Source organism: Falco punctatus (genome assembly GCF_963210335.1).
Source record: "Falco punctatus genome assembly, chromosome: 11".
NCBI classification, from domain to species: domain Eukaryota; kingdom Metazoa; phylum Chordata; class Aves; order Falconiformes; family Falconidae; genus Falco; species Falco punctatus.
In genome coordinates, this window is record NC_137591.1 from 7,035,346 (window position 1) to 7,060,024 (window position 24,679).

Consider the following 24,679-nt stretch of genomic DNA (forward strand, 5'->3'; position numbering starts at 1 on the left):
TCTCCTTTTGCTGTGCACTTCTGAGAAGAGTTGGCCTCCCACCCCTTTAAATACCAGAAAATTGCAATAAGATCTCCCTCTAACCTTCTCCAGGTTAACCAAACGCATTTCCCTCAGCCCCTTGTTATGTATCATGTGCTCCAGTACCATAACCATCTTCCTGGACTTCCACTGGACTCTCTCCAGGCTGCAAATGCCTTTCCTGTACTGTCAGGATGGCACAAAACTGCACATAGTGTTTCAGATAGGACCTAACAAGTACCAGCTAGGGGAGAGTAACCACTTCCCTCAGCCTGCTGGCCTCGCTCTTGCTAATGAAACCCAGTGTGCCGTTTGTTAAGTACGAGTCTCAGTATGAAGGTTTGATGCAACTCACTAATTCAATTAACTACTGATTAGAGATGCAGTTTTTCAAAGCATCTCCATTTCATATTGCACATGACCCAGAGGTCCAGGGCTAACAGTAACAGGTTGCTGTGCTTGTGTGAGCCTGTGCAGCATAGTTCCAGTTGGGTGGGCTCGCAAGGAGAAGACAGAGGTTGCCTTATGTTGCCTCCTGTTTCATGTAGAATTAAGTGCATGTGCATGGACAATTCTTAAGTAATAAATTATTATGATATGATAAGTTGGTGATGTGCTTAGACCCCTGGTCCTGTGTCTTCTGAGTTTAATGACGTTTTGGAAGTTTTCAGAAGTCTTTTATTTTTCTGTATGAAAGTCAGTGTTCTCTCTCTAGCACATGCATTATTTTTTTTTCCTTTGAATGGGAGGCTTGAATTATAGACAAGTTCAGAAGATAATTGTAACTGCTATTGAAAAAATTATTCTTTTCCCAATGTGAGTTACTGAAATTAGAACAATTTTTACACTAGTGGCTGTCTCCACTAATTTAATGCTGCTGCTTACACCAGTAGGAGTTGTCTCATGGAGTCTTTTATTTATAATAAAAATCTACTTGGAATTGCTTTGAACTTCTCTTTTCTTTTCTTTTTTTTTAAGGCTGTAGATAACCCCCCCAAATGAATGTAAATATGGTTTGAATGCCACACAATTTTAGCATAATGATGCTATTAATGGATTTAGAAATAGCTGAGTGTTTCTCTTCTGAATGTTTCAGCATCTCTAGTCTTGCTTATCCTCCATGTTTTTAATGCACATGCAGGTTCTTAAAATGGAAATTTAATCGAAGGACAAATTACCATCTTCTGACAGTTGTTGGGTAACTCATGTGAAATGAGTTAGTGACTTTCATCTAGTTCCTTATGGCTGAATGTGTCGCTACATAGGCTGCCACCTCGGTGGGTGTGTACTGGTAGTCTCTGCCAGGGGGTCATTGCTGAGTCTGAGCATGGGATGGGCCATTCTCTGGCAATAGGACCAGGCAGAAACTTGGAGCTTCCTAGGTGGATGCAAACAAAAGCTTTCAGTCCTAAGATCTGTTGACTCGGCACCTTTCAGAGGCATTAAATCTCACTTTGAGAAGGAAACAGGAGGCATTGCTGAATGGGAGCATTTTCAGTGAGGTTGCTTGTCAAATTGAGGTGTTTTCCTCATGGATGAGAACAAATGTGTTAGCCGTTTAAACTCAGAGCTTGCACAGGATTGATAGTTATCCTTTCTTTTATCCAAATCTGATAAACCTCACTAAGCCTATCCACTGATACTCTGTTAACATTCCCATTTCTTCTCTGTTTAGAATCCTCCTTTATCTGTTTTCTCTTATCTCAGCAGCACTGCAGTATCCTGACAAAAAAAAAAAAAAAAAAGTCTGTTCCTAGGTTCAGACCTCTTTTTTTTTCTTTATTTTTAACCTCTGCACTCATGTTTTTGTTCTCATTTTAAAAGAAGCTTCAGCACTGACTGTCATCTGCAGCCCCTTGGACCAGAGCACCCTGTCACAGCTAAGGCTGCACCTCTCACAGAGATGATGAACTTTTCTGTAAATAACACATCTTTCTGGATACATGTTTGGAAGGGAGTTTTATTTGTGCTTGGGGGTAATTTCTATGGTGAGAGCTTGCATGTGCAATAAACAAGTGGAAGATGACTTGCAGATACTGTGAGTGAGGGCATCCAGAAGAAAAACCCTAAGCTCTTTCTAAATCCGTGTTAATAAAGCTATTACTTCAAGCTAATGTGACACTTCCAACATTTAAACTGTGGATACTCCTATGGCTTGTTAGGAATAATTGACTCTTAGTATTATAAATCTTCAAGAGGACTTAATATGAAATTCATGAACGTTACTTGAGCCCGCATTCCTGCATTAGTAAGTTGTACCACTAACAATATTGTGCTGGCATTCCGATCCAAGAGCAGGGCTTGGTTGTGCTGAGGCTGTGCAAAAGCACCTGTCCCTAGGTCACAATGGTTCATAGTCCCAAGTTAAGGGACAGTCTACTGCAGGAGAGGAAAGCAATGATTCTGGTAGTAGAAATCATCCAAAACTGTAAGAACAGTGCAAGTGTATTGTGGTTCTTCTTTGCTATGTCTGCTTCAGGCCTCCCAGGATTGCTTTTCAGATGCTGTTCTAGACTTGATAATTCTTGATGGATTTTTCTTCTCACAGTTATGTTAATTGCTGTTTAATCAATGTGAAATTTACCCGGCACAGTCAGTGTAGGCACTGGCACGGCCAGCTGTAGAGAGAAAGCTGCTGTTCAGAAATTTGGGGACAAAAGTATAGAATACGAGTAAGACCATCTTCTGTTCAGGTTGGGTTCTCCTTTGTGCTTTGTATCAACCTTATCTTTGGTGCATCATCTTGCACAACTAGAAGCAAACTGGTGTTCTACCTCCCACTCATTTGCTTTTAGTCATGGTTCAAGACTTGCTGTTGAGATGGGCACTCTGTGTGATCTGAAAAAGATTTGTCACAGCAATGTTCAGAATATCTTTTCTTTAAGGAAGGAGCCAATTTGCAGTCTGGTATGCTGTCCTTGCGTAACCCTCTTTAGACAAAGGGATCAGATGCAGTTAGCAAGCTTGGGACTTACCTGAGTGCAGGTATGGTGAAAAAAAATGCATCGTCTCAAACAATGGATAAGTCAAATATTTCCTTTGAGTTCCTCATCTCCACTGTACAGTCCAGCCCTACAGAAAGCTGGCCTTAGGAGTAAGCAAAGCAGACTGTATTCATCTGGAATAAGAGTCCTGTTTGCCATGTCTGGAGTGAGAAACAACAATTTGATAGATGAAACCCATTAAAATAAAAACTTCTACAGAGGTGTGTAAAACAGCCTTTGCTGGCCTGTTAGGCCTGGTCTGGTACCAGTATTAGAAAAGCAGTTATTTTCGTAAGGAGTCCAGGCACTGACTCTGTCATGCTACTTGAAAGCCAGTATCAGTGGATGGTAAGGCACCTTCTTGTTGCAGTTCACCCATGAACAATATGGAAAAAATGGTGCAGTTTTTACCCTGTGGAAGAACTGTCCAAAGAAGCAACGGAAGCTGTGAATTTTTTAACTTGCAGTGGATAAAGCATCAGTGATTAGGGATCCAGATTTGTGTCTGCACAGACTGTAATTGCATCAGGGATTAATTGCAGGTATTAATCCTTGCATGTAGGTAGCTAAATGCCTGTCTGCCTAAATAATTTACCTCCAGCAGGTAGGCTTTAAGTCCACTGCTAACTTCCAGTGCACAAGCAATTTTTGAAAATGCAGGCATCTGCCTTTTTAAAATAAAAGAGTATATAAAAGAAACTTATCCTTTAGTTCTTTGGAGCAGAAGTAATAATACAAAGTGTGTTGTAGTCATAGGTCAAGTTTAGTCCTCTAAAATAGGCATCAACATTTAATAATGTAAGAGCAGTCTTGAATTCGCTGGCTTGGAGGTGCTGGCATCCTTTTTCTTACTTCCCTCAAGGTTTTCTGCTCCCAGTGTACCTAACCTTTGTCACAATCGATTGGACAAGCTTAGGAACACATTTACTGAGACTAAAAAGAGAAATTAAATAGAAGAGACTGCAATTAAAGCATCACAACTCGAGGTCAGTCTGGACTTTGCTAGCTACTGCAGAACTTGTTAAATTCCTGCTAATAGAGATATTAACCAGTGTTTTGTCAGCCGCTCAGAAACGCAGAGAGCTTTTCAGCATGGCTTTAGAACAGAAGAGCTACTACCCAGTAACAGCTGAAATTGGCATTGAACCCTTTGAGTGCATACATCACTTGTTCCTCCTGACAGGACTCTGGGGTGCTCAACAGAGAGAGCAAGATTCTGGCCTCATCTCTTTGATTGTGTTACTCGTTCTCACCTGGACCACTTCTTGCACCCAGTATGGCAATTGTGTCTTGCAGATGAAGAGCTGGAAGTACACAGTTTTGCCCTTTCCCAATAGTCAGATACAGTGAAGTGATGTATTCATTGATACATAGGTAGCATAAGCTATTTTCCCATACCATGATTTATTCTGCTTAACTACAGTATAGAGACAGTGATCCATGAAAACCTATGCCTGTAACAGACATACTTGTGCTTATCTCATAAAGTTGTCCAAGGGTGAGAGCCAGGAACTCCTGCAGGAATCTCATGATAGTGACAGCCTAGTATTACCGAGAGCATCTTCTTGCGGACCCTGGTCTTCTGGCTTTTTGTTGCTGACCATGTATCTGAGAATTAGCTCTAGATTTTCAGCCATATGATATGATATGCCAGATTAAAACTGAATGAACTGTGTAAAGTTTTTTTAAGTTAATAAGGGAAACAACAGTAAGTACAGTCTTGCTGAGCTGTAAGCCACACGTCCTTGCCATGGTAGCTCACAGCCTTCATATTTCCCACATACAAGATCCTCAGGGCAGGAGATTTTCACTTACTGTTTCCTGGCAAACTTCCAGGCACATGTGTGATTCTCCATAAAAAGCAGCAGTGCCTACCAGTGAGGGGAGCTTTTCATGGAAGGTCTGAGTGCAGAAAACTTCCAGAGTCAACTCTTTCCAATGCCCTGCTCAATAGCCCTCAGGTCACCTGAGAACCATTGGCAGAAGGCAGAATTTAGAGCAGGCTAAAGCTGGTCTGATCCCTCCAGCAGATCCACCTGGTGATGAGCCAGCTGAAACAGGGAAATTACAAAGCTGATTTAAAGCCACCTTCCTCCACACTGCACCTGCACCTACGCTCACATGAAGTGACTTTTCTGTTGACAGTTAAATTGTTCTATCGTTCTTTATCATTGTCCTGTAGCAATGAGGAGCGTCATGTCATCTTAGCAGCATTTTCTTCACGCAGTAAAAGGTACCTGTGTTTTGCATCTGACTCACACTTCCAGTGCTACCAGTGGGCATTTGACCAGACTGATTCTGTTTGTTCCAAATCTCCACAGAACCTGCTGAGAGCTTTTCACTTGGTGATAATGTACTTGGTGATAATTTTGTCTTCCTCTGCAGCCTGATCAATACATGCTTTCATCAAAGTTACAAACTCTGTTCATTATCTTCATTAGCAGGCTAGGTGCACAGTGGTGTAGTGTTCCTCAGTCAGCTCAGAGGGAAATCAAACCCAAAGGGTCAGATTCTACCATATTTTCTACCTGAGAAACCCACCAATTTTTAATAGGGTTAATGCCCATAGTACTGCATTTATGCCTGTAGGGGTAATATTTATCTACTATCACTAGTCGTGATTATTTTAGCACGTGATGAAAGGCTAGCCTGAAATTCATGTCATTTTATAGAAAGTAGCTGTAATCTGAGTACGCTTGCCATGGTAGAGGAATCTACAATTATTTCCAAGAAGGGAAAGAAAATTACTGTAGATTTAACAAATGAAAGTCCTTCATAAATAAGATAAGGTAGCACAGCAATGATATCCTCTGGGCTTTACATGATGTTTAATTACTGGACAGCTGGAGGGATTAATGCTTTGCATTATGCCCAGGCTCTCAGAAATTAAACATGTACAGCTGCCACTTTATCACTGCTTAAAGTATTAGAGCTCCTTCAAAAGCAGTAGTAATTGCAGAAAAATCCCCATTGTTACTTAGGAAAAATTTCAGCCCATAATCATATTTGTCCTGAGTTCCTTCAGAACAAAACAGCAAGAAAAATGAGATTGGTAGTTACCTTTAATTGCACTCTTACAGGAAGAATGAAGTTAGTTGCATTTTTAATACGTTGGATGCTTGTTGTAATTAAATGTAAAATACTGTATGAACTTAGGTTAAAGGTAAGATAGTCATTGCATAAGTCAAATCATTAAACCCTAAAGCCATAGCCTAAGCTGTGCCACGGCTCTACCTGCAGAAGGTTAGGGCAAAATGGCTTTGTTTTCCCTACTTACGTCTCTTGAGCTTAGTTTTAAAAAAGAACAGACACATGTAACATTCTGAAAATGGATTTTCCTGGTACTGAGCAGTGCCTGGCTCACGACAGCAGGGTTTGGTGGTGGCCTCTGCACATTTACTCTGTGCTGATCCCTCAGTTACAGATAAATTGCCTGTATCAGTATGTCCCATTAATAATTTATTCTTTAAAGCACAATAGATGAAAACGCAATACCAAAACAAGACAATTTAGAATTTGGTACTTGAAAAATGTTTCCCTGAACATACACTAGGATAAAAGAGTAGATGCAAAGAACACGCTGCAAGCACACGCTCACACGCACACGAGCCTTACACACCCCAAATGACAGTTTTTCACAGAGTTGTGGAAGAGTGGTGTGAAAAAGCTGGTTTTTATACAAAGATTTATGGATAATTACAATGTAAGTCCAATACTAGTGGACTGCATGTTACCTGTGCACACATACAAAAGCTTTGCTCCACTGCTCTTTAGCTGGAGAAGTTGCCTCTGATTCTTCTTTCCAATCTCACATGTTATACTGTCAGAGGAGCAAAAATTGGCCTGTAGTTATGTTTATCTTCTGGGCGGTCTATCTTTAAGCAGTTAGAGCTCTTGGAGTTGAAATAGCCAAGAAATTGCATCTCTTATTGCCAAATATGATTATTTTCTGTGTCTGAAGTGCTTTGTTCATAAGAACAGAGCTATAATTCTGAGCCTGTTCATCCAAAAAGCAAGAATCAGTTTGATTTTAGTAAGGGAAATCTTCTGTAGCTGTCAGTGCCAGCAGTTGTGTTATGATGGCAGATTAAGTGGGTAGGAGTTCCATCCTCCAGTGGCCACAGGTACATATGCATTACACTAATTAACAACTGCTTAACAGTTATGCTTCCTGAACATATGAGTCAAAGTCAGCTAGTTTGGACTCAGTACAGTCCTACGCAAGAGAGGACCATGTAAAGTTTGATGCAAAAGCAAAAAACACCCAGTTTTATGAGTCATGTTAATGGATAAAACATCTGAAAGCTATCTTAGTGGCTGAAATACACTGTTTTCATACAGAGGAAGACCTAATGGTTGGATTAACTTTGCCTATGTTTTGCAAAGAAAATTTTCTATTTGATAAAATATAACAGGGAAAGTTTAGCTCACAATAAAATACACTTCAATACACTTTTTTCCAACAAGTTTAAAATAATTGTTCATGTTGTACCCAAATCCAGCAAAGCGCTGCCTTCTGTTTCAAAGCTGTAGAAACTGAAGGGCAAATCCTAATGCTATAGAAATCTCACTACTGTTAAAGTGAATGCGGTTAGCACACAACCTTTACACTTTTAATTGCAGTGTCACTCAGTGATTAAATGTTCCATTTGAGTGGACAGTCTAGACATTTTTTTCTAAAAATGATGGCCGTTCTTTGTGGAATTGTACGTTGTTTACATCAAATAATAGCCATGCTCCCTAATATCACATAACTGAAAATAATTAGGGGCTGGTTGTTTCCTGAAAAGTCTGTTAGTCTTTTCCCCCTCCCAAAACCACCACAGTGGTCTTGTCTTTAAAGTCGTGGTCAATTATAATATGTGCTTATATTCATAACCTCAAATCCAGCTACACTGAATCCTGCCAATTGTCTCATTGTATTCTCTCTCAGTGCTTCTTTTTTTAAGGTACTCTTCCCTTCAGATCAGTTGCCTTGCAAACTGTTTTATTTCAAGAGCATCTTTTTAATTATTGAACCTATATTCAGACTCACTTTGGATTGCTGTTCCTGGAGAAAAGTGAGCAGCAGTTGGGTAAATGGGGAGTGATGTGGGTTTTGCGTGTAATGTCACAGGATCAAGGGCCTTGTTCAGTAATCTGTGTTCTGGTTGCTAGAAGAACATTTATATATTTCTGAGAAACACAGAATTTTGTGTTAGAGCAGCTGTTGGTTTCATGGATATTATCAGATGTTTCTGAGGGACTTGCCAAATTGGTGTAATTTGTAAAACTGCCAGTTTAAGAAGCAAGTCATGTCTGAGGGAGTAGGAGTGAGCTTGTCCCGTACAGGTTCCAATTTTCAGTCAGAAAAGAAACCCACTAAACACATCCCAGCCTATTTTTTTCCCATTTAAATTTTGGCTAATACCAAACATCTCCAGTCTGATTCAGCTGATTATATTCCCATCAGAACACAAAAGAGTATTAATAATCCCCACGGAGTGTCTTGGATTTTAACAAGAAGCAGCACAGTATCAAGCCTAGGCGTTCTGACCATCCCTTTTTGTACTCCCAAGCTGCTTTATTTTACTCCTAAACCCTCTACCCCAGCCTCACTTTTCTTCTTTTGGGGTCATGTTCAGTCATTTAACCAGAAGAACCTTGATAAACTTGCTAACACTTTCCTGGATTGAAGTGAAATTGAGGAGACAGCAGGTGTGAGTTAGCAACCTCATTGCACGTAAGTAAGATTAAAGACAGGGAAGACATTCAGAATGTGCATACCTTTTGTTTGTAAGCTGCTTCTCTCTGTAAACTGTGGGGTCATAATTAATTCTATTTTCACAAAATTAAGCCACTTTGAATGAATATGTGATTCTCAGGAAATATATGCTAAATCAGTAAATACATTTTTGAACCAACTATTATTTATCAGCAGGGGCTTTGGCATCTGGTTGCTCCATTATAATTAACTAATACTATGCAAATACTGCTGCAGAGAATGGAAAAATAACTCATTTGTGTTTGAGGGGAGCAATGTGACAAAGACAGTGAGCACATGGAAATATTAATTTGCAAGAGTGCATGAGATGGCTCCTTAGCTACATTAGTGATTTGAACAATATCAGGAATTACTATTCCTTCTGCAGTCTTCGTCTATATGGGCTTTTCAGTATCAATCACCATAGCAACAACCACTGTTAGTAGTGAGACTGCAATTCAGCTGCATTATTCCCTCCATGGGAGGCCTGTCATTTTTTCAGAGCAATGCACTTCAAGGTCATCTTCATTTACCTCCATCTCCTTTGCTGCCCTTCCTGGAGGGCAGCATTCCGTGGGAAACTTGTCCTTCTAGGCATGAATCCATGCTCTTAGAGACTGGCATTTGACCGATGATCTGTATGAAATATTCAGGTATTTGGTAAAGCACACCAATTGTCTGCAGACAAAACAATTTAGATACAGTTAAGCCTGAAAATAAATACTAGCTAAATAAAGCTAACATGATGAGAGCATGGGTAACTGGCCTGGGAGTTCCAACTTAATTTAGCTTGTCTTGGACTCTGTGACCTCTTTATCCATGGTCCAGCTCAGAGATTCATTCATAGGCAGTGGTAGCTGGGTTTGCACTTTGTGCAGAATACCTGGGCAGGTGGAGCTCAGGCATTCCGCTCCTGTAGCCATGTGGAGCTCAGATCCTAAACTTCACAGCTTAGGAGAGTTTCTGAAGTCCACCAGCCTCTCCTGCCAGTGCTGAAGCAGCGATAAATCAACAGCAGATCTCTCCCTCCCCAGTGCAAATGTTAGTATGTGCAAATCGTCCTTTGCCTTCTTTGGGAGATCTGTTACCAGGTTTAAGCAAACACAAAATTTTGAGCCACACTTTTTAAAAGTCACTTTGGTAAGGGTGTCAGAAAAATGCAGTGTAATAATTCATCTTATTTTCTTGTCTTCACTATCAGTAATTGCTGTTATCCACTTTACCACAAGCTTTACTGAATAATTATCTTCCTTTAAGCCATTCATGTAATTTCAAGAGGAACTGACTTTTTTTTGGAGGAGAGAGATGAATTAAATATCTGACTCTTCCTGAAAAGCTAGAAAACTTTAATTAAAGATTAGCAGTGACAGCAGTTATAGTCCATTGTACATAATTCCCAGCTCCTATTAATGATGGATATCCTGTTTCATGTTTTGAGTTTTATCCAGATTTGAGGATCCATGCTTGGTAGAGGCGTCCATTGTAGAAATGTTATGTACAAATATGTATTTTTGGAAATTACAGTTCGCAAAGAGTGCCTTTCAAACATTCTGCTTTTTTCTATAAGCACTTAAAAAGCATGTGGTAGAATTATCTTAATTTTTTGGTGCAGCGCCTGAGCTAAGATTCTCCCTGCTGCACCAGGCTGCTCACTAAAGCCTGTGGTTAAATCCTGGCTCCAAGCAAAAGCGAGCCAGCCAGTACTGAAATACTAAATCCACAACTACAATCTCTCTCTTTTCTTTTTTTTTTCCCTCCTTTTTTTTTTTTCTTTAACTTCCTCTATCCAAAGACTGCTTCTGCTCCACTCAAGAGATGTGACAAGACTGCAGCTGGAGGCTGTGAGGCAAAAACTGTGACAGTTGTCCTCTATGTAAACAGTACAAGGCAGAAATTAATGCAGAACACCTCTGGTGTATATTGTCTATAGGCCAAAGCACATGTACACTGTCATTTAGATGTGATATTTTGCTTCTTAAAACTGTGAAGAACCTTAACGGATTACAGTATTCTACAAAACTGCTTTTGTAATTAGGCTTGTTTATTGCTTTGAAGCCTGTTGGTTAAATACTTCTTGACAAACATTTCCAAGATTTCTACTGGGATCACTTCACATTTGAAGTAGGTTTTGCACCCTAGAGTACAACATTTATTAATTTCTTTGGCACTAAGGAAAGCAAGCTAATATTTGTTTCCTTTGTTTTGCACGAATAAGCTTACGATAGACAGGTAGCAAAATCAGAGAATGCAAACAAATTGCTCAAGTTGAAGCAAAAATACCCCAGTGATCATTTAATTACTATCTGCACATTTTCTGTTGAAATGCTCCAGAGGCAGTGAAATGCTGTAGTGATGGGACTGTCTAGGTACCCTGACAAATTTCTGAAAGGAGATGTGAAGTAAACTGTTCCTGGGACTTTACTTCTCGTCTCTCCAGGTGCTGTGTAAGTTAATTTGTAATGCTGCTTTTTATTAGGTTCTTGAAACCAGCACCAAACCATGCAGCAGGGACCCCAAAAAGCATGAGTGTGCTGGCTCTTGCCTAGGTGCAGCGGGATTGTAAGCAGCTTTTCTCTGCTGTTGCCTGTTCGTGCCAGAGCAAGTCCCTGAGTGGCTAGAAGCTGCAGACTTTGCTTTATCCTGGCATGCCCTGCGGATTTTAGCTGTCAGAGAGGATAACGGAAGGGTGAGAGGAATTGGGATGTTATCTGCCTTCCCATGGCCAGCAGGAGAGCCAGCTGCACACGGAGATGGGGGTCCCTGCTGGAGTCATGCGTGACCCAGAAGGAACTGTCCCATTTGAGCTGGCCTGAAGGCGGCCTTTGGGTCTGTAAATGAAGAAAAAGGCATTTTTAATTCTTGAGTTCACCAGGAGGTGCCTAGAGCAGCCTTCTGTAGTGAGGGGCCACATGCTCCCATTCGGTGCTGCTGGTGCACGCACTGCAGTGGCCCCTGTGAAGCTCTAGTGGCTGTCCAGTGGCCTCCTTGTCATGGCACAGTGGTAGCAGCCCCTCAGTCTTACTGGTTGTCCTGTAATTGCCGCTATAATTGCAGGTGGGAAGACCTGAGCACAAAGGGCAAAGAGCTGCTCTTCTGCCTCCTAGGCCTTGTCCCAGTGCAGGCGATGCCCCGTCAGTGCTGGTGCCGCTGTCCCTGGCTTTAGCTGCCTGAGCGAGTTGCAGAGGTTGATCCCCACCTAAGGACTGCATGGTGGGAAGGGGGAGTTAGCAACAGCCAGACTGCTGTGTGTGTTCAGTGGAGGGAGAACTTGTAGTCTCTAGTGCTGTCATCACACTAAATTTAATTTAAAAATAAAATAAAATAATCATGACCATGCAATATTTCTAGCTAGTAATTCACAAGCTTCACTGAGAAAGTCCTCATGAGAGGTTACAAAAGCTGAACTGCTTCTGTTTTCTGGCTGTGATTATCGGTAATTTTATATCTGTACTGGGATTTGTAGGTGCAGAGGAGGAGCTTTTGTGCAAACTTCCATTGTCTGTATCCCACACATGTTTATCAGTTGCTAATTTGCCAATGCAGCAGATTTCTGAAGGGAAATGCATAGAGACGCAAGGAGGGGTAGAGGTGGGACCAGGAAAACAGCAAGGGAAAAAAGATGGGCTCATTACAGCTGGGGGAAAGGAAATTAATGCACATTTGGAGTGTGCAAATCATTACAACCTTGGCCAAAAATTAGGGATCAAAGGACTGTGCAAAATTTTGCTCACTGATCTGTTTCTGAGATTCATCAAAATAATGCCAGAAAAGCATTTCTTCTTCTCAGCCTTGATCTATTACAGAAACTGTACATAGCCCTAGAAATATTGCTGTTTCTTGCTTCCTTTTTTGAATAGATTAGTAAGATTATAACTGTTACCTTAAATTTCCACTTGGCAGTTCCATATTATGCATCATCTAAAGAGAGTGCTAGTTTATACAGCTGTGTACTGATTGGTGAGGTTAATTATTTGTAGTTATGGGGTAAGGATAGAAAAGCATGCTCAGTGAAGAAAAAGAGCAGAATGTGGGTGAAAAGCGGAGCATTTTAATGGTCTCAATTCTGCCATGCGAAAGAGATTTGGATTTTTTTCAGATGCTTCTCTGCCAGACTGTGCTCATATTTTGGGTCCTTAGGAGAGGGATTTATCTCCTAATATTAATGGTCTGATCCCAGTTCCCTCTCTTTGGAGAGGAGAAATATTAGCCCCTCCAAGGGATAGTTCTATCCCAAGGTAGGTGCCAGGAGCTGCCTGTTCAGGGCATCTCTCTGTATCCAAAATACCCTACCGAGTACAGAAGGAGCTTGAGCGATGGGCTAGATGATACTTCAGTGTCTAACACTAGGTGCTCCTTTGGTGACCACGCTCTTGCATTTAATTATTGATGTCAAGTTAGGCACACAGCAGTGTGCAGCTGAGATTCTCTTGTAACATTTACCTCTGTTGGAAGGAGCTTGGGTCATGGTCGGTGCATGGTAGTATTGCACCAAGACAAACCTCTTTTAATTAGGCAGATTGGTACTCTGGTAGACACAGTAACATCTGGGAAACCTGGGACTAAACAGGACAGAGCACAGGACAGGCGGGGAGAAGTATATATATTGTCATGCTGTGCTGTAAAACTACAGGCTGCTTAGGTTAACAGACAGAGCCCAGCAAGTTTGCAAGCGAGAATGTAAGTAAGTGTCCCTGTACAGATGAACATGCTAGATACGTAACTGCTAGATAGAGTTTCATTCCCAGGTGTAAGACCAACCTGGTCTAGCGGGAGGTGTCCCTGCCCATGGCAGGAAGGTTGGAACTTTAAGGATGGTCTTTAAGGTCCCTTCCAACCCAAATCATTCAATGATTCTATGATAAAACATGTATTTCAGACATAGTATTTCAGTAGAATGCCACTAGGTTCCGTCTTTGGATGAAAGCTGGGTAATGACAAGTGCTTTACAGAGACTCTGCTGCTTTCCAGATGCACTCGCCATCGCAGGGATCAGTGCCAGCTGAACTGTGTGGTTTATCATAGGGGCTCTGCAGATATGACAGTAAATAGTTCTGCATCTGAAGACAAAAAGACTCCCAAGTGCAATGTAAAAAAAAAAAAAAAAAGTTTTCTTGTAATTTATTTGTATATATTTATTGTACTTGTAATTTATTAAAGCCATAACTTTCCTGTAGATGACTGAAACTGCAGAAGCAGAACTCTTTTTTTTTTTAAGTAACTACCTAAAAGTACGTACAGAAAATTTCTTCCAGGGTTTTGGTTCCCCCACACTGTGATGAAATAAAGTGACTGTGAAGTGCACATTGTTGGAGTACCTGAAAGTTTAATTTCAGCAGGCTTCTCTGGTTCAGCTGTCCATTAAGCTTGCAGAGGAGAGTACTCCACTCAGCTTCCTATCTGACAAACGCCTCATTTGTATGTTAATGTTGAGTTGTGATTTTCAGGGAAGACATTCAGTGTGTTGTAAAGGGCCTTACTGGCAGATTGCAGCTAAATTGATGCTCAACTCACTAAATATTTACCCTACACATCCCACTTAATATGTCCAAAACCAGGCACACTGTGAAATCCTGAAACCTGATTCTGTGCTTCTGAAAGTCAGGAAGCTGGCAATGTCAGTGCGGAACAAAGCGAAGCGCTGTGCGAGTCCACCAGCGTGTGCCAGTACACCCCCAGCCTGCCCTGCAGTCTCCCTGCTCCTTCTGTGCTGTCACCCCGTCCGCTGGGGCTTGCCTGGCTGCTCTTGCCTCAACACCAGAGCAGCGCTGCAGCTGCACACCCCTCCAGCTTCTACCTGCAGTTCTCTCAGCCCTGCTGCCCCTTCTCCTTCAGGGCTCCCCATGGCCCATGGAGGACTCACCCTATGGCACAGCTGGGGAGATGACCACTGCATCCTCACCTGCTCGTTGCCATTGGGAAAAACGTTTTGGGTTAGGACAGGCAAGGTAATGCTTTTGTGCCCTCGCCCTCCCCCTTGTCTCAGACATTCCTGACTAAAGCTAGCACAGTGGAGAGGGGTAGGTTGGAGACCTCACAGCTCACCTGTTTGTTTTTATTCCCAAGCCTGTTCTCCCAATGAGTTCCAGTGCAGCAACAAATCGTGCATCTCCATCATCTTCGTGTGTGACGGCGACGATGACTGCGGGGATGGCAGTGATGAGAGAAAATGCTCCCCTCTCACCTGCAACCCCAATGAGTTCCAGTGCAACAACAGCGTGTGCATCCCAGAGCTGTGGGTCTGTGATAACCAGCCGGACTGTGAGGATCAGTCGGACGAGTCCGTTGAGAAGTGTGGCTATGATGCCAAAGCCCTCAACACCTGCGCGGCTCACGAGTTCCAGTGTGGCAATGGGGAATGCATCCACCTGAACTGGAAGTGTGACGGGGACGAAGACTGCAAGGACAAGTCTGATGAGCAGGATTGCCGTAAGTGTCTGCAGGGGTAGGGCAGGGCTGAGGGCTTCTCTTTGTGGTGGAGAGGGGCCAGAGGGCTGCTGTGGGCCGTGTTCTAAGGCAAGTCTTTGATGTCTGAGCAGCAACTGTGTGCCTGACAAGGAGCGTTTGTGTCCCAAATGGCATGGCTGGGTGCCCAGCCCAGCAGGGTCAGGTGTATTCCAGATTCCTTTTATGCTTTTTCCTTGAGGATTCAGAGAGGAGGTGCAGGAGCTGTTAGATGGTACTGTGCTTCTGAAGAGATTTGTTTCACTAGAAAGACAAGGAATGGAAAATGGGAAAAATGTTCAAAGCCCTCAGGCTGCATGGTGGGGTCACAGCCTGAAGGTTAGAAGCCACAATGCTAAAGGGAATATATGATCACCAGAAAAAAAAATAATTAATTTTCTGCCTCTGAAGTTAGAGTATACCGAACAAGGCAGTCAAGAGCAGTACCTCTGAAATGCACTTTGAGCTTGGCTTGATAAAGGCACAGAGCTAATAAATAATGGATGTCTTTTCAGCTGGCTTTATGCATTTAACATGGTGTTGGTGTGCATGGTATTTCGAATGTTTCATCCATTTTTAGCCACTAAACTGTTCAAGCTGGTCACTTACCTGAGGAAGAAGAGAGAGAGAGACAAGAAAATAAGAGCAAAATGTTTTTCTAAAATATTCATAATGACAAGATTGAAATAAAATAAAATATTTACATAGCTGTATATATTTAGCAGCTCTGACATTGGGCCACCTCTGGGGAGGAAGGCAGCAACCAGCTGCAGAAACCAGACATTTTTGCAAAGGTACCTAAGAAAATTTACTGCTTTTGCCAGCACCATCTTTTCATAACCATGACAACACTTGAGTCCAGGCTGGTGAGCTCAGAGCAGCTATGTGGGAGAGCCCTTCAAGGAGCAGGGGATCAGACTCTCTCCCGGGCAGAGAGAGACAGATGTAAATTCAGTGGCTTCTTTAGCAAGAGGAGGGTGATGTAGTAAGTCCTGGACACCACTGTTTACACTGCAAGAGCAGGGGGATGAGCCACAGGTAACCCTCGAGCTGCTGTGCCTTTACAAGAGCCAAGGACTCTTAAGGAGAGAGGTGACAGCGGAATAGGAGAAGCCAAATATTTTGTTAGGAAGAGAGTAACCTTGACCACTGGGTACAAGTATGTCATCACTGTCAACCCCCTTCCAAGCAGGGATGGATGAGGTAAAATGTCTTCTTCTTCATCTCCAAGAAGGTGGTACAGGAGCTGACAAAGCTCTTGGGCAGCAGGTACCCAGGCAGTGCTGCCAGGGTCTGAAGCATCACAGGGACAGTGGAGTCAGGAGACAAAGCTGGTTCCTGGCATCCATTGCAGTACGAAGTGACTGTAAGAAAGCCAGGCAGGAGCACACCCAGTGGAGATGTGCGCCGCTGGCTGGGACAGCCTGTGTTGTTTGGTGCCTGTTTTTGTTCTGAGACCTCCTGCAGACAATGCTGTACTTCTGTCCCCTCTGACTCAGGAGGCAGTGGCTAGGCCCACGTGACAAACACAGGTGAAGAACTGGTGTCTGGCACAGGGGACTCCCAGAAGAACTGATACCTGTCCCACAGGCTGCATTCCCTGCAGTGATGGCAGCCTGGCAGGATGGCTGAGTTTAGACAGCTCAGGAGAGGGAAAGGCGAGCCCCCTTCTATTTCCGAGTGGTGAAAGAGGGGAGCGCCTTACCGGTGGCGCTTTCCAATGAAATGTCTAAAATTTCAGTCCCTGTTGTCTCCTTGAAAGGAATTGTTTTAAGTCCACAGGCACCATTTACTTGGACACTGCGCTGGGTGAGGGGAGCAGGATTGTGCCCATGTACCCTGCCAAGTCAGGAGCACTCTGTTCCCCAGCTTATTTCCTTGATCTGAGAGACACCAGCAATATCCAGCTGATGATGTAATGAAACTCAAACTAATGAGCTCAAACTGCCGAGAAGCGAGGCCCAAAAGGAGCACAGCTCTGACAGCATCCCTTGGCTACAGAGCAGCTTCATCTAGTAGCACCTCCAGATGTGCCAAGGGCAGCCTCCCTGGGGCAGAGGACGCAGCGCAGCACGGTGCTGACAACCAGTGGAGGAAGGAGGAAATGTGGCAGAAGTGACTTGGGACAATTATATCTCTCTGACTAGTGGGGGTTTAGCACCCGAGGTTTTCTCCAGTAAGTCTCTGTACAGCGCAACGTAAAGCTTATCTCTCCTGCACGTAAGCTGCTGCTGCTGCTGCGTACAGCCCTGTGGGCCAGGCAACAGCGGGATTCAAAGCCCCATGGTTCAGCTGCTGCAGTGCTCCTCCGTACGGCGTGCCTGGTTCTGCCCTTTAGACCAGGCAAACCAGGAGTCACCCCAGTGCCACAGAGGCGCACAAGCCGGCTGCTGTTCACGCCGCGAGGAGGGAAGTCTCCAAAGTAGTAGTAGCCAGGAGAGGACTTGCAGCACTGGGTGCTTGTGTAGCTGATGGGTCGACTGGGCCAGAGTGAAAACCGATGTTGCTTCCCCATCCTAAATGCAGCCGCTGCTTGGATGCACAAGCCTGCAGTAAGAAAGTGACATTTGAGAGCTATGGAAACTCAGCATCAGTGTCCATCTGTTGGACTGAAGAGTTCAGGGATTGACCTTTATTATTTTCTTCTCCAGGAATTCTTACTTTGAGATCAGTATCGCGTGGCACACAGGGAGTTACAGGTGTATGACACTGCTCTATTCTCTTAGCAACAGGGGTGGCACAAGTACCGCTAGGTTTGACTTGTTTAAAACTGCAGATTCCAGCACTACATCTTCTCTTGGAGGAAAGGGGAATCATATGGGGCTTGCATTGTACAAAATTGAGGGATTGGGAGCTAATGCTTTTAAAAAAAAAAAAAAAGTCATGAGGCCATCACCAGTCGTTTGTTATAAGCATTTTGGGGGGAAAGAACGAGCAGAGCAGAAATGAAGGGTGACAATTGGTGAACAGGTTTTGGCAGCGAGACAGCAAATAAATAGGAGGGAATGAGTCATTTCAGGAAAGCTGTGTGAGAACATTGAGTGGTTGGGTTTTTTTCCCTAGCATATATATTCAAGTATGTATATATATTTATAAAATGAACATTGGGTTAGATTTATTAGTCTCCAAATCTGGAATGGTTATATTTTAAAATGTCCTTTGCAACTCACATTAGGGCATCTGGGAGGGAGACTAAATAATGCTTACAATTGACATCTAGAAAATAGATCCCTTGAGACCTGACCTCACACTTCTGTGCCTCTGTCTCCCCACCTATAAAATGGGATTGATGCATTTTGTAAATGATGGGGTTTTCTTGAGATTAAGTTCATTTGGGGTGGGGGAACAACAGAAGAAACACACGTTCAGACTTGTATTCTAGAATATATCTGCTGAATCTGAGCAATACAGCTTTGTGCCCAGTATTTGCAAATGGGAAGCGTGTCTTGAGTGCACCTGTTAATTTAGCAGAGCTTTGGTAAATTGTTTCATATTTGATTTGTGGAGCAGAAGAGGTGGCTATAATACTGCTGAGATTTCACTGATTTAAACCCTCCAAAATAGCATAGCAATTTTCTGAACATCTTCTGCAAATAAACAGCACAGCTCTTCCCTCTTCTTGGGATATTGCTCTGCTTTGGGAAGGGCCCCGATGGCAAACTGCTGTCAACTCTTGACAGTGGTGCTGAGATGGGTTTGTGTCCCAGCTTCAGGATAGCAAAGTTCCTGGCCCACTCCCCTCAAACTATGTTCTCCAGGCCAGGTATAAATATAGCATTCTCTCTCCTCCTACTGAAAAAACACACCAAAAAATAGAAATGCTGTATATGTATTTGAATATCTTTGTGATTAGTAAGAGTTCTTACAGTATCTGCTCTTTTTAGATGTCTATTAGGAGGTTCAGGGGCCATTCCTCAAAGGTCTGAACTTCCACATCTCTGCTGGAATGAGAATTCAGCCAGGAAACCAAGCCTGGTCTCCAAACTTCTGTTTCTTCTTTTTGAAGCAAAAGCTTTGTGCAGAGATCTTGTACAGTCCCACGTCTGTGTGTTGCAGTCCCTGTAGCCACCCAGCTAAGAGGCTGTGCTGTCATTTTTCTCTGTCTTGTGATGCTTGTGCGACATTGTCTTTGCAATTCCTGCAAAATTATCCTTCATTTTAATTTGTTTTAGGATTAGAAACATTTCTATTCTTAGCATCTAGCTATAACTGCTTTTTGGAAGAGCTTTTACAGTTGAGGACATTTAGTAGGTTTTATAACAGCTGCCTTCCAAATCTGTAGCTGTTGTCATGCAGATTTACTTGATGAACTGGAGACCTGTTCCTGCTCCAGGAAAGACAGGGCCCCCAGTGGCTTTAATTATGTGTTATACATTTGTAGGGGGTTAATAATTACAGTCAGCAATGGAGGACCATCCTTTCCACGTACAGAAGTTGCTACAGAAAAGGTGAAGTAAACATGCTTCACATGTTGGGGGTGAAGATGAGAAATAATTGTGGCAAGGGGATTTTCAGATAACCAGTAGGAAAAGCTTTGCAATGGCCAAGGTTTAGCTTGGACAAGCCAGGATTGCCTAGGGGCAAAGTGGTCTCTCCATTGTCAGGGCTTCTCCAGGCAGGTGGTTGTACTTGGCAGGAATGGTTCGAGCAGGAGTGTCTCTGCCTCCCTGCAGGAGCTTTCAGTGCCACTTCCAGATCTGTGGTCTGCGATTCTCCCAGGCCATGACTTTGTTTCTTCCTTTCCTTCATTTTTCTCCCTTTAGAGCAGCAGTTCCCGCATGCTTAGTTTGGAGCTGCTGTCCCAGATATCCCACTGAGGTTCTCCACTTCTGAGCCTGAGTTTATTAGCTGAAATGTGGTGACACAGCTGGTCCCATAACTATGCTTATTGCTTGGGATTTTTTTTCTTGCTTTGCAGCTTTTTGTGAATATAGTGCATATGGCTTTCCTCTCCAAGAAGCAGTGCTATTTCCAAACTTCCCTCATGTGAATACTGTGTATTTCTAAAGGCAGGATTTCTCCCTTCTACCAGCCCTGCAGTTGGGGCTTTTCCTGTCTCTTGTGCCCTTCTCTGACTGAAGATGCGCTAGAGCTAAGTCCAGTGAAGCAGTCATGAATCTGGATCCTGCATCCTGTGGGATGCAGTCACCACTAATGCTGAGCCTTTGTGCAACTAATACTTCAGGGTATCGATGCTAGCTCACTTCATGTCTGTGGCTCTTCCTGGGTTATCTGAAAGTAGTAATTTTTGTATTAGGACTAGTTTTTCAAATTGTCAGGGAAGGTCTGCCACATAGCTTTCACCTCCCACGTAGTAACATCAGTGCTGGCCTCCTCTAGCTACTCAGAGGCAGTAATTTTCTGTCATGTGATACCAGGACGCAATCAGCAAGATGGAAAGGCTAGAATCAAGAGCTCTCCAGGGTACGCTGCCTTAATAGGATTTTAAGAAAACATCTGTAAGACAGGCCCCTCAGAAGCAAGCTGCAGACCATGTCCTGGGAATGAGGAGCTGTTCTGCTAGTGAACTACAGGCTGCAGCCCTTCGCTGGCTGGTGAGTGCCTGTACCCTTTGTCAGCACGAGTCTGGTCCCAGCTAGAGAGGTCTCTCACTTAGTGTAACCCTGGGGAGGGAAATACGACTGCTTTTAGTACGGTCAGTGCAGCTGCCCGTTTCCTTTTTTCTCCAGCTTTGCTGTCATCAGATCTGTTCTGAGTCTGTAGTAATTTGACCTGGGCAAATGAGCTTCGGACTTGAAATGTGGCCTGACACTGTGGAGATGGTTTTGGCCTGTAACCCCAAGAAACACCAAGCTACAGCATAGTGGAGCTCTTCTGCCTTCCAGTGGTCTCTCGGCTCATGGGCACCTCGTAACCCACCCTCATGATGGTGGCTGTGTGTCTAGCTTCATCGCTAGTGTGACCGCGCTGGCTTTGGCAGAGACAGTCAATACATGTCTCTTGCCCGTGCCCTTAGCCTGAGCATGTTTTGAAATATATCTTAAATACATTTTTTTTCTGAAGGAAGGAGAGCTGAGGAGCAGCTGCCTTTGCCTACCCAGTGCTACTCTGCACTCATAGTTGGAAAGCAGCCTGGCCTCTCACAGAGGGGCTCCACTGCCGGTAGTTCTGCTGCCTGCTTGCTTTCTTGTGTCTCACCTGAGAAGCTTCACTGCCTGCACTGATTCTGTTTTGACTAGATCTGCTCATACGGGCTCTGGGGTTCTTTTCCCAACGACATAGAGGGTGACCTGGGATGGCAGAGGGGCACAGGAGGGCAGTGGCTGAGGCAGCTGATGCCTCTGTTGCAATGGAAGCAGCCAGTGCTCTGTGACATTTGCTGACAGAGGGTGCAAAACTCCAGTAGTGTCAGAGGTACGTGAGTAAAAGGTGCTACACAAAAGATTCACGTCCTCTGTGGCTAATGCTTGAATGTTGTCTTAAAGCTCTGGTGACCTGCCGGCCGGATGAATTCCAGTGTGGCGATGGGACCTGTATCCATGGAGCAAAGCAGTGTGACAAGGTGCATGACTGTCCTGACAACAGTGACGAGGCAGGCTGCGTCCAAGGTAGGTACAGACCACTCTGCGCTCCTCGCGCTCCCTGGCGTAAGCCTGCAAGAGCTGCGTGGCCATTGGAAAGGGAAGAGGCCTGTGCTGCTCCTCGAGGCCATGGCAGGCTGCTTCCTGCAGGGGTTTAAGCTGTTGGCAGCGGGGTTGCTTGGGAGTGATGATTGTGCTGATCAGGCAGACTGCATGGCTTGAGAAGTTCCTTGCATGATACTCAGACTTAATGTTCATGTTCTTTAATCCCATCCCATTTCTGCTAACGACACCCTCTTGAAGCTTTATGTCAGGCTTTTTGTTGTCATGAGTCTCGTCTAACTTAGTTGCTTTCCTCTCTTGCCCAACACGACAGAGTCAGCATGTGAAAGTCCCAGCAAGTTTCAGTGTAAGAGTGGAGAGTGCATTGACGGAGGCAAAGTGTGCGATTCACATAGAGACTGCAGGGACTGGTCTGACGAGCCTCTGAAAGAATGTGGTACAGTACTTGCCTTCTACGTGTTGCTCCTGTTGTAACTGCTTCCCCTCTCCTCCATCTGGTGCTCACAGCTTTGAGTGTAACCACATGTAGCTGCTAATGCTATTTCTCACTCTTCTCCTCTTTCCTTGCCTTTATTCTCTCATCACCCTTCATATGAATATAATTAGTAGCCTAATCTGATCATCTGTACATTTGAACTGTGCCCTTCTCAGCTCAGCTTTTATTCTTGGAGGGGGGTGTATGAACTGAGCACGGGACTAGGAACCAGGAATTCCCCCTCTCCCCAGCTACTCATGTCCTCCACAGCACAGACCAGTTTATTTAGCCTCATTGCCCAAATTATCTTTCAATTGTAAGATGATGATAGCATCATAAAAATTTTGTATTGGGAACATGCTTTGAAGGTGTAAACACAGAGGGTGGCAGCAATCACCGAGAGATTACTTCAGCCATTTCTGGGGTTGAAATCTTGCTGCTGCTTCCCTTAGAATGACAGCAGGTTGCTCTCTGCAGTGTCCTGCCAGCTCTGGGCTAGCGAGCATGCGCAAGTCATGAGAGCCGGGTCTGCACCGGGACTGTCAGGGTCAGCAGAAGGGAAAGCCCAGGCCAGAGAGCTGTGCCGCTCTCCCTAGGGCAGCCCCTCTCCCACCTCTCCCAGCAGGCATTGTGGGCACCCGCCCCAAACCGGAGCATTACTCAAACACAGTTGGTTTTTTCCCCAGTGCAGAAGTGCCTCAGGCAAGCATCCTTTTCCATGACATCATGGAGCACCAGTAGCGTGGGGCTCAGTGCCTGCCTCTTAGATAACTCACATTCAGGAAGAACTGTCAGTCTCTCCTTCTGTATGAAGACAAGAAGCGTGTGTGCACGCCTAGCGAGGATGCCTTTAACTTGTGCTTTCAGTATACCCTTGCTTGCTTCCACACTAATCCACATCTCCCTGTTTTTCTGAGTGGGTGTTGCAACTTGTCTGTCTGTGGAGGTCTCCTAACAACGCTGGCAGCCCAGTTTGTCTTAGGAGACTGGGCAGTGACACAGCACAGCTGGGCTTGATGCTTAACCTCACAGTGATGCCGTTGCTGACTTGGTGCAGGCCCAGGTGGGCAGCGAAGTGTTGTTTGAGTTAGGAAGCTGAGCAGAGAATAACCCCCAAGGAAACATGTTTCTTTAAGAGTGCAGAATGATGTGGATTGCTGCGAACGTAACGCCCACGCACAAGTAATCCATGCAGAAGGCAGGAGGTGCAGGGCATGTTCCTCATCTTGGTGTGTCTGTCTAGCTGTGTGCTAGACACTGCAGTGCCCTCCAAGATTCCCCAAAAAAAGCATGGCAGAAGACAGAACATCACTTGTCTTATTTTAGGCGGGCAGTGAACATACTGCCGAAGCCTGGGTAATGGGCAGCAGCTGCCCAGCAGAAAGAGAACAGGCTAACAGTTACTAACGTGCCTGGCTCCTCCTCAGCTCCTATTGAGAAGTGCAGCAAGTGAACCAGCACTTAACTTACAGCGTCTAAATCCATTCCGTAAAGCACTTTTGAAACCATTGGACTCATCTGAGGTGAGGGTTTGCTTGTTAGCTGCAACAGCCTTTGTAGTGTTTTGCAGAGAGCAGTTGTGCATGTTTGTGACCCAGTTTGCTAGAGGCCTCTGCACGTTCGGAACCGGTGATACTATTAATAAACATCACTGAGCAATGACAACGCACAGTGCAATTCTGTGGACACCTTGTTGGAGCCTAGTGAACCTGCTTTATTAATAATGTAATGACATCTATGGGTATGTGTCTTTGATAGGAAGGCGAAAGCATCCCAGAGCTGAGATGGGATTCCTTCTAGCATGGTATTTTCCTAGCCTCACTGACTTAACTGGCTTGTGGTTGTTTTTGTTTTCTTCCAAGAGCACTGGTTTAATGGCTCTGCTGTACTGCTCACCTGCAGTGTGCAGGGAAGCAAGTAGTAAAAGATAAATGAAAAATTTGCCTTTTAATTCCATTATAGATTGAAGCAAATCAGTTTCACTAGTTCTAGTGAGCCCACTATCCCTGAAATCCCACAGCTTCTGTTCTGCTGAACTCCCTGTTCAGCAGTCTTACTTAGAGGACTTTCTCTCACCTTGTGTAGGTTAATTACAACAAGAAACAGGAAAGTAGCTTTCCTCAGCCTCTCATTCAGTTCTAGTTACAAGGATCCATTTAGTCTGTTTTTCATTTCAGCACTTGAAAGCAGGACCAGAGCGATGGCCTTGGATTAAACAGGGATCCAGGAGAGGATGGGGGCTGTTGCTTCATAAATTGCACACTTGGGCTGATGCAGGCTGCCAGCAGAGACTGTCATGTGGGATCCGTTTGTGGGAGGACTGTATCTCGGTGCTAATGGAGATTCTCGGACAGACTGTGCTTTGGTGTTTTCTGGAATTTTCACATAGATGGTTCCTTGGAACTAGATG

The 24,679-nt window shown here is 44.1% G+C and overlaps 1 protein-coding gene and 1 long non-coding RNA gene across 5 annotated transcripts in view; one reads left to right on the top strand and one right to left on the bottom strand.

Annotated features, from left to right (window-relative positions):
• The window catches only part of LRP8 (LDL receptor related protein 8), a 194,496-nt gene that overhangs the window by 152,423 nt on the left and 17,394 nt on the right, over positions 1–24,679 (top strand). For 3 of the 4 annotated variants that reach the window (XM_080406254.1, XM_080406256.1, XM_080406257.1), the window contains 3 exons: positions 14,812–15,174; positions 21,636–21,758; positions 22,108–22,230. In XM_080406254.1, coding sequence (XP_080262380.1) covers positions 14,812–15,174; positions 21,636–21,758; positions 22,108–22,230 — 609 coding nt within the window. The remainder of the gene's footprint in view (positions 1–14,811; positions 15,175–21,635; positions 21,759–22,107; positions 22,231–24,679) is intronic. The other variant, XM_080406255.1, reaches the window with a different exon arrangement.
• LOC308071235 lies at positions 1,720–14,805 on the bottom strand. Its single transcript, XR_013931023.1, has 2 exons — positions 9,282–14,805; positions 1,720–5,056 (listed from the first exon to the last, which is right to left on the bottom strand). It is a non-coding gene; the product is annotated as an uncharacterized lncRNA (long non-coding RNA).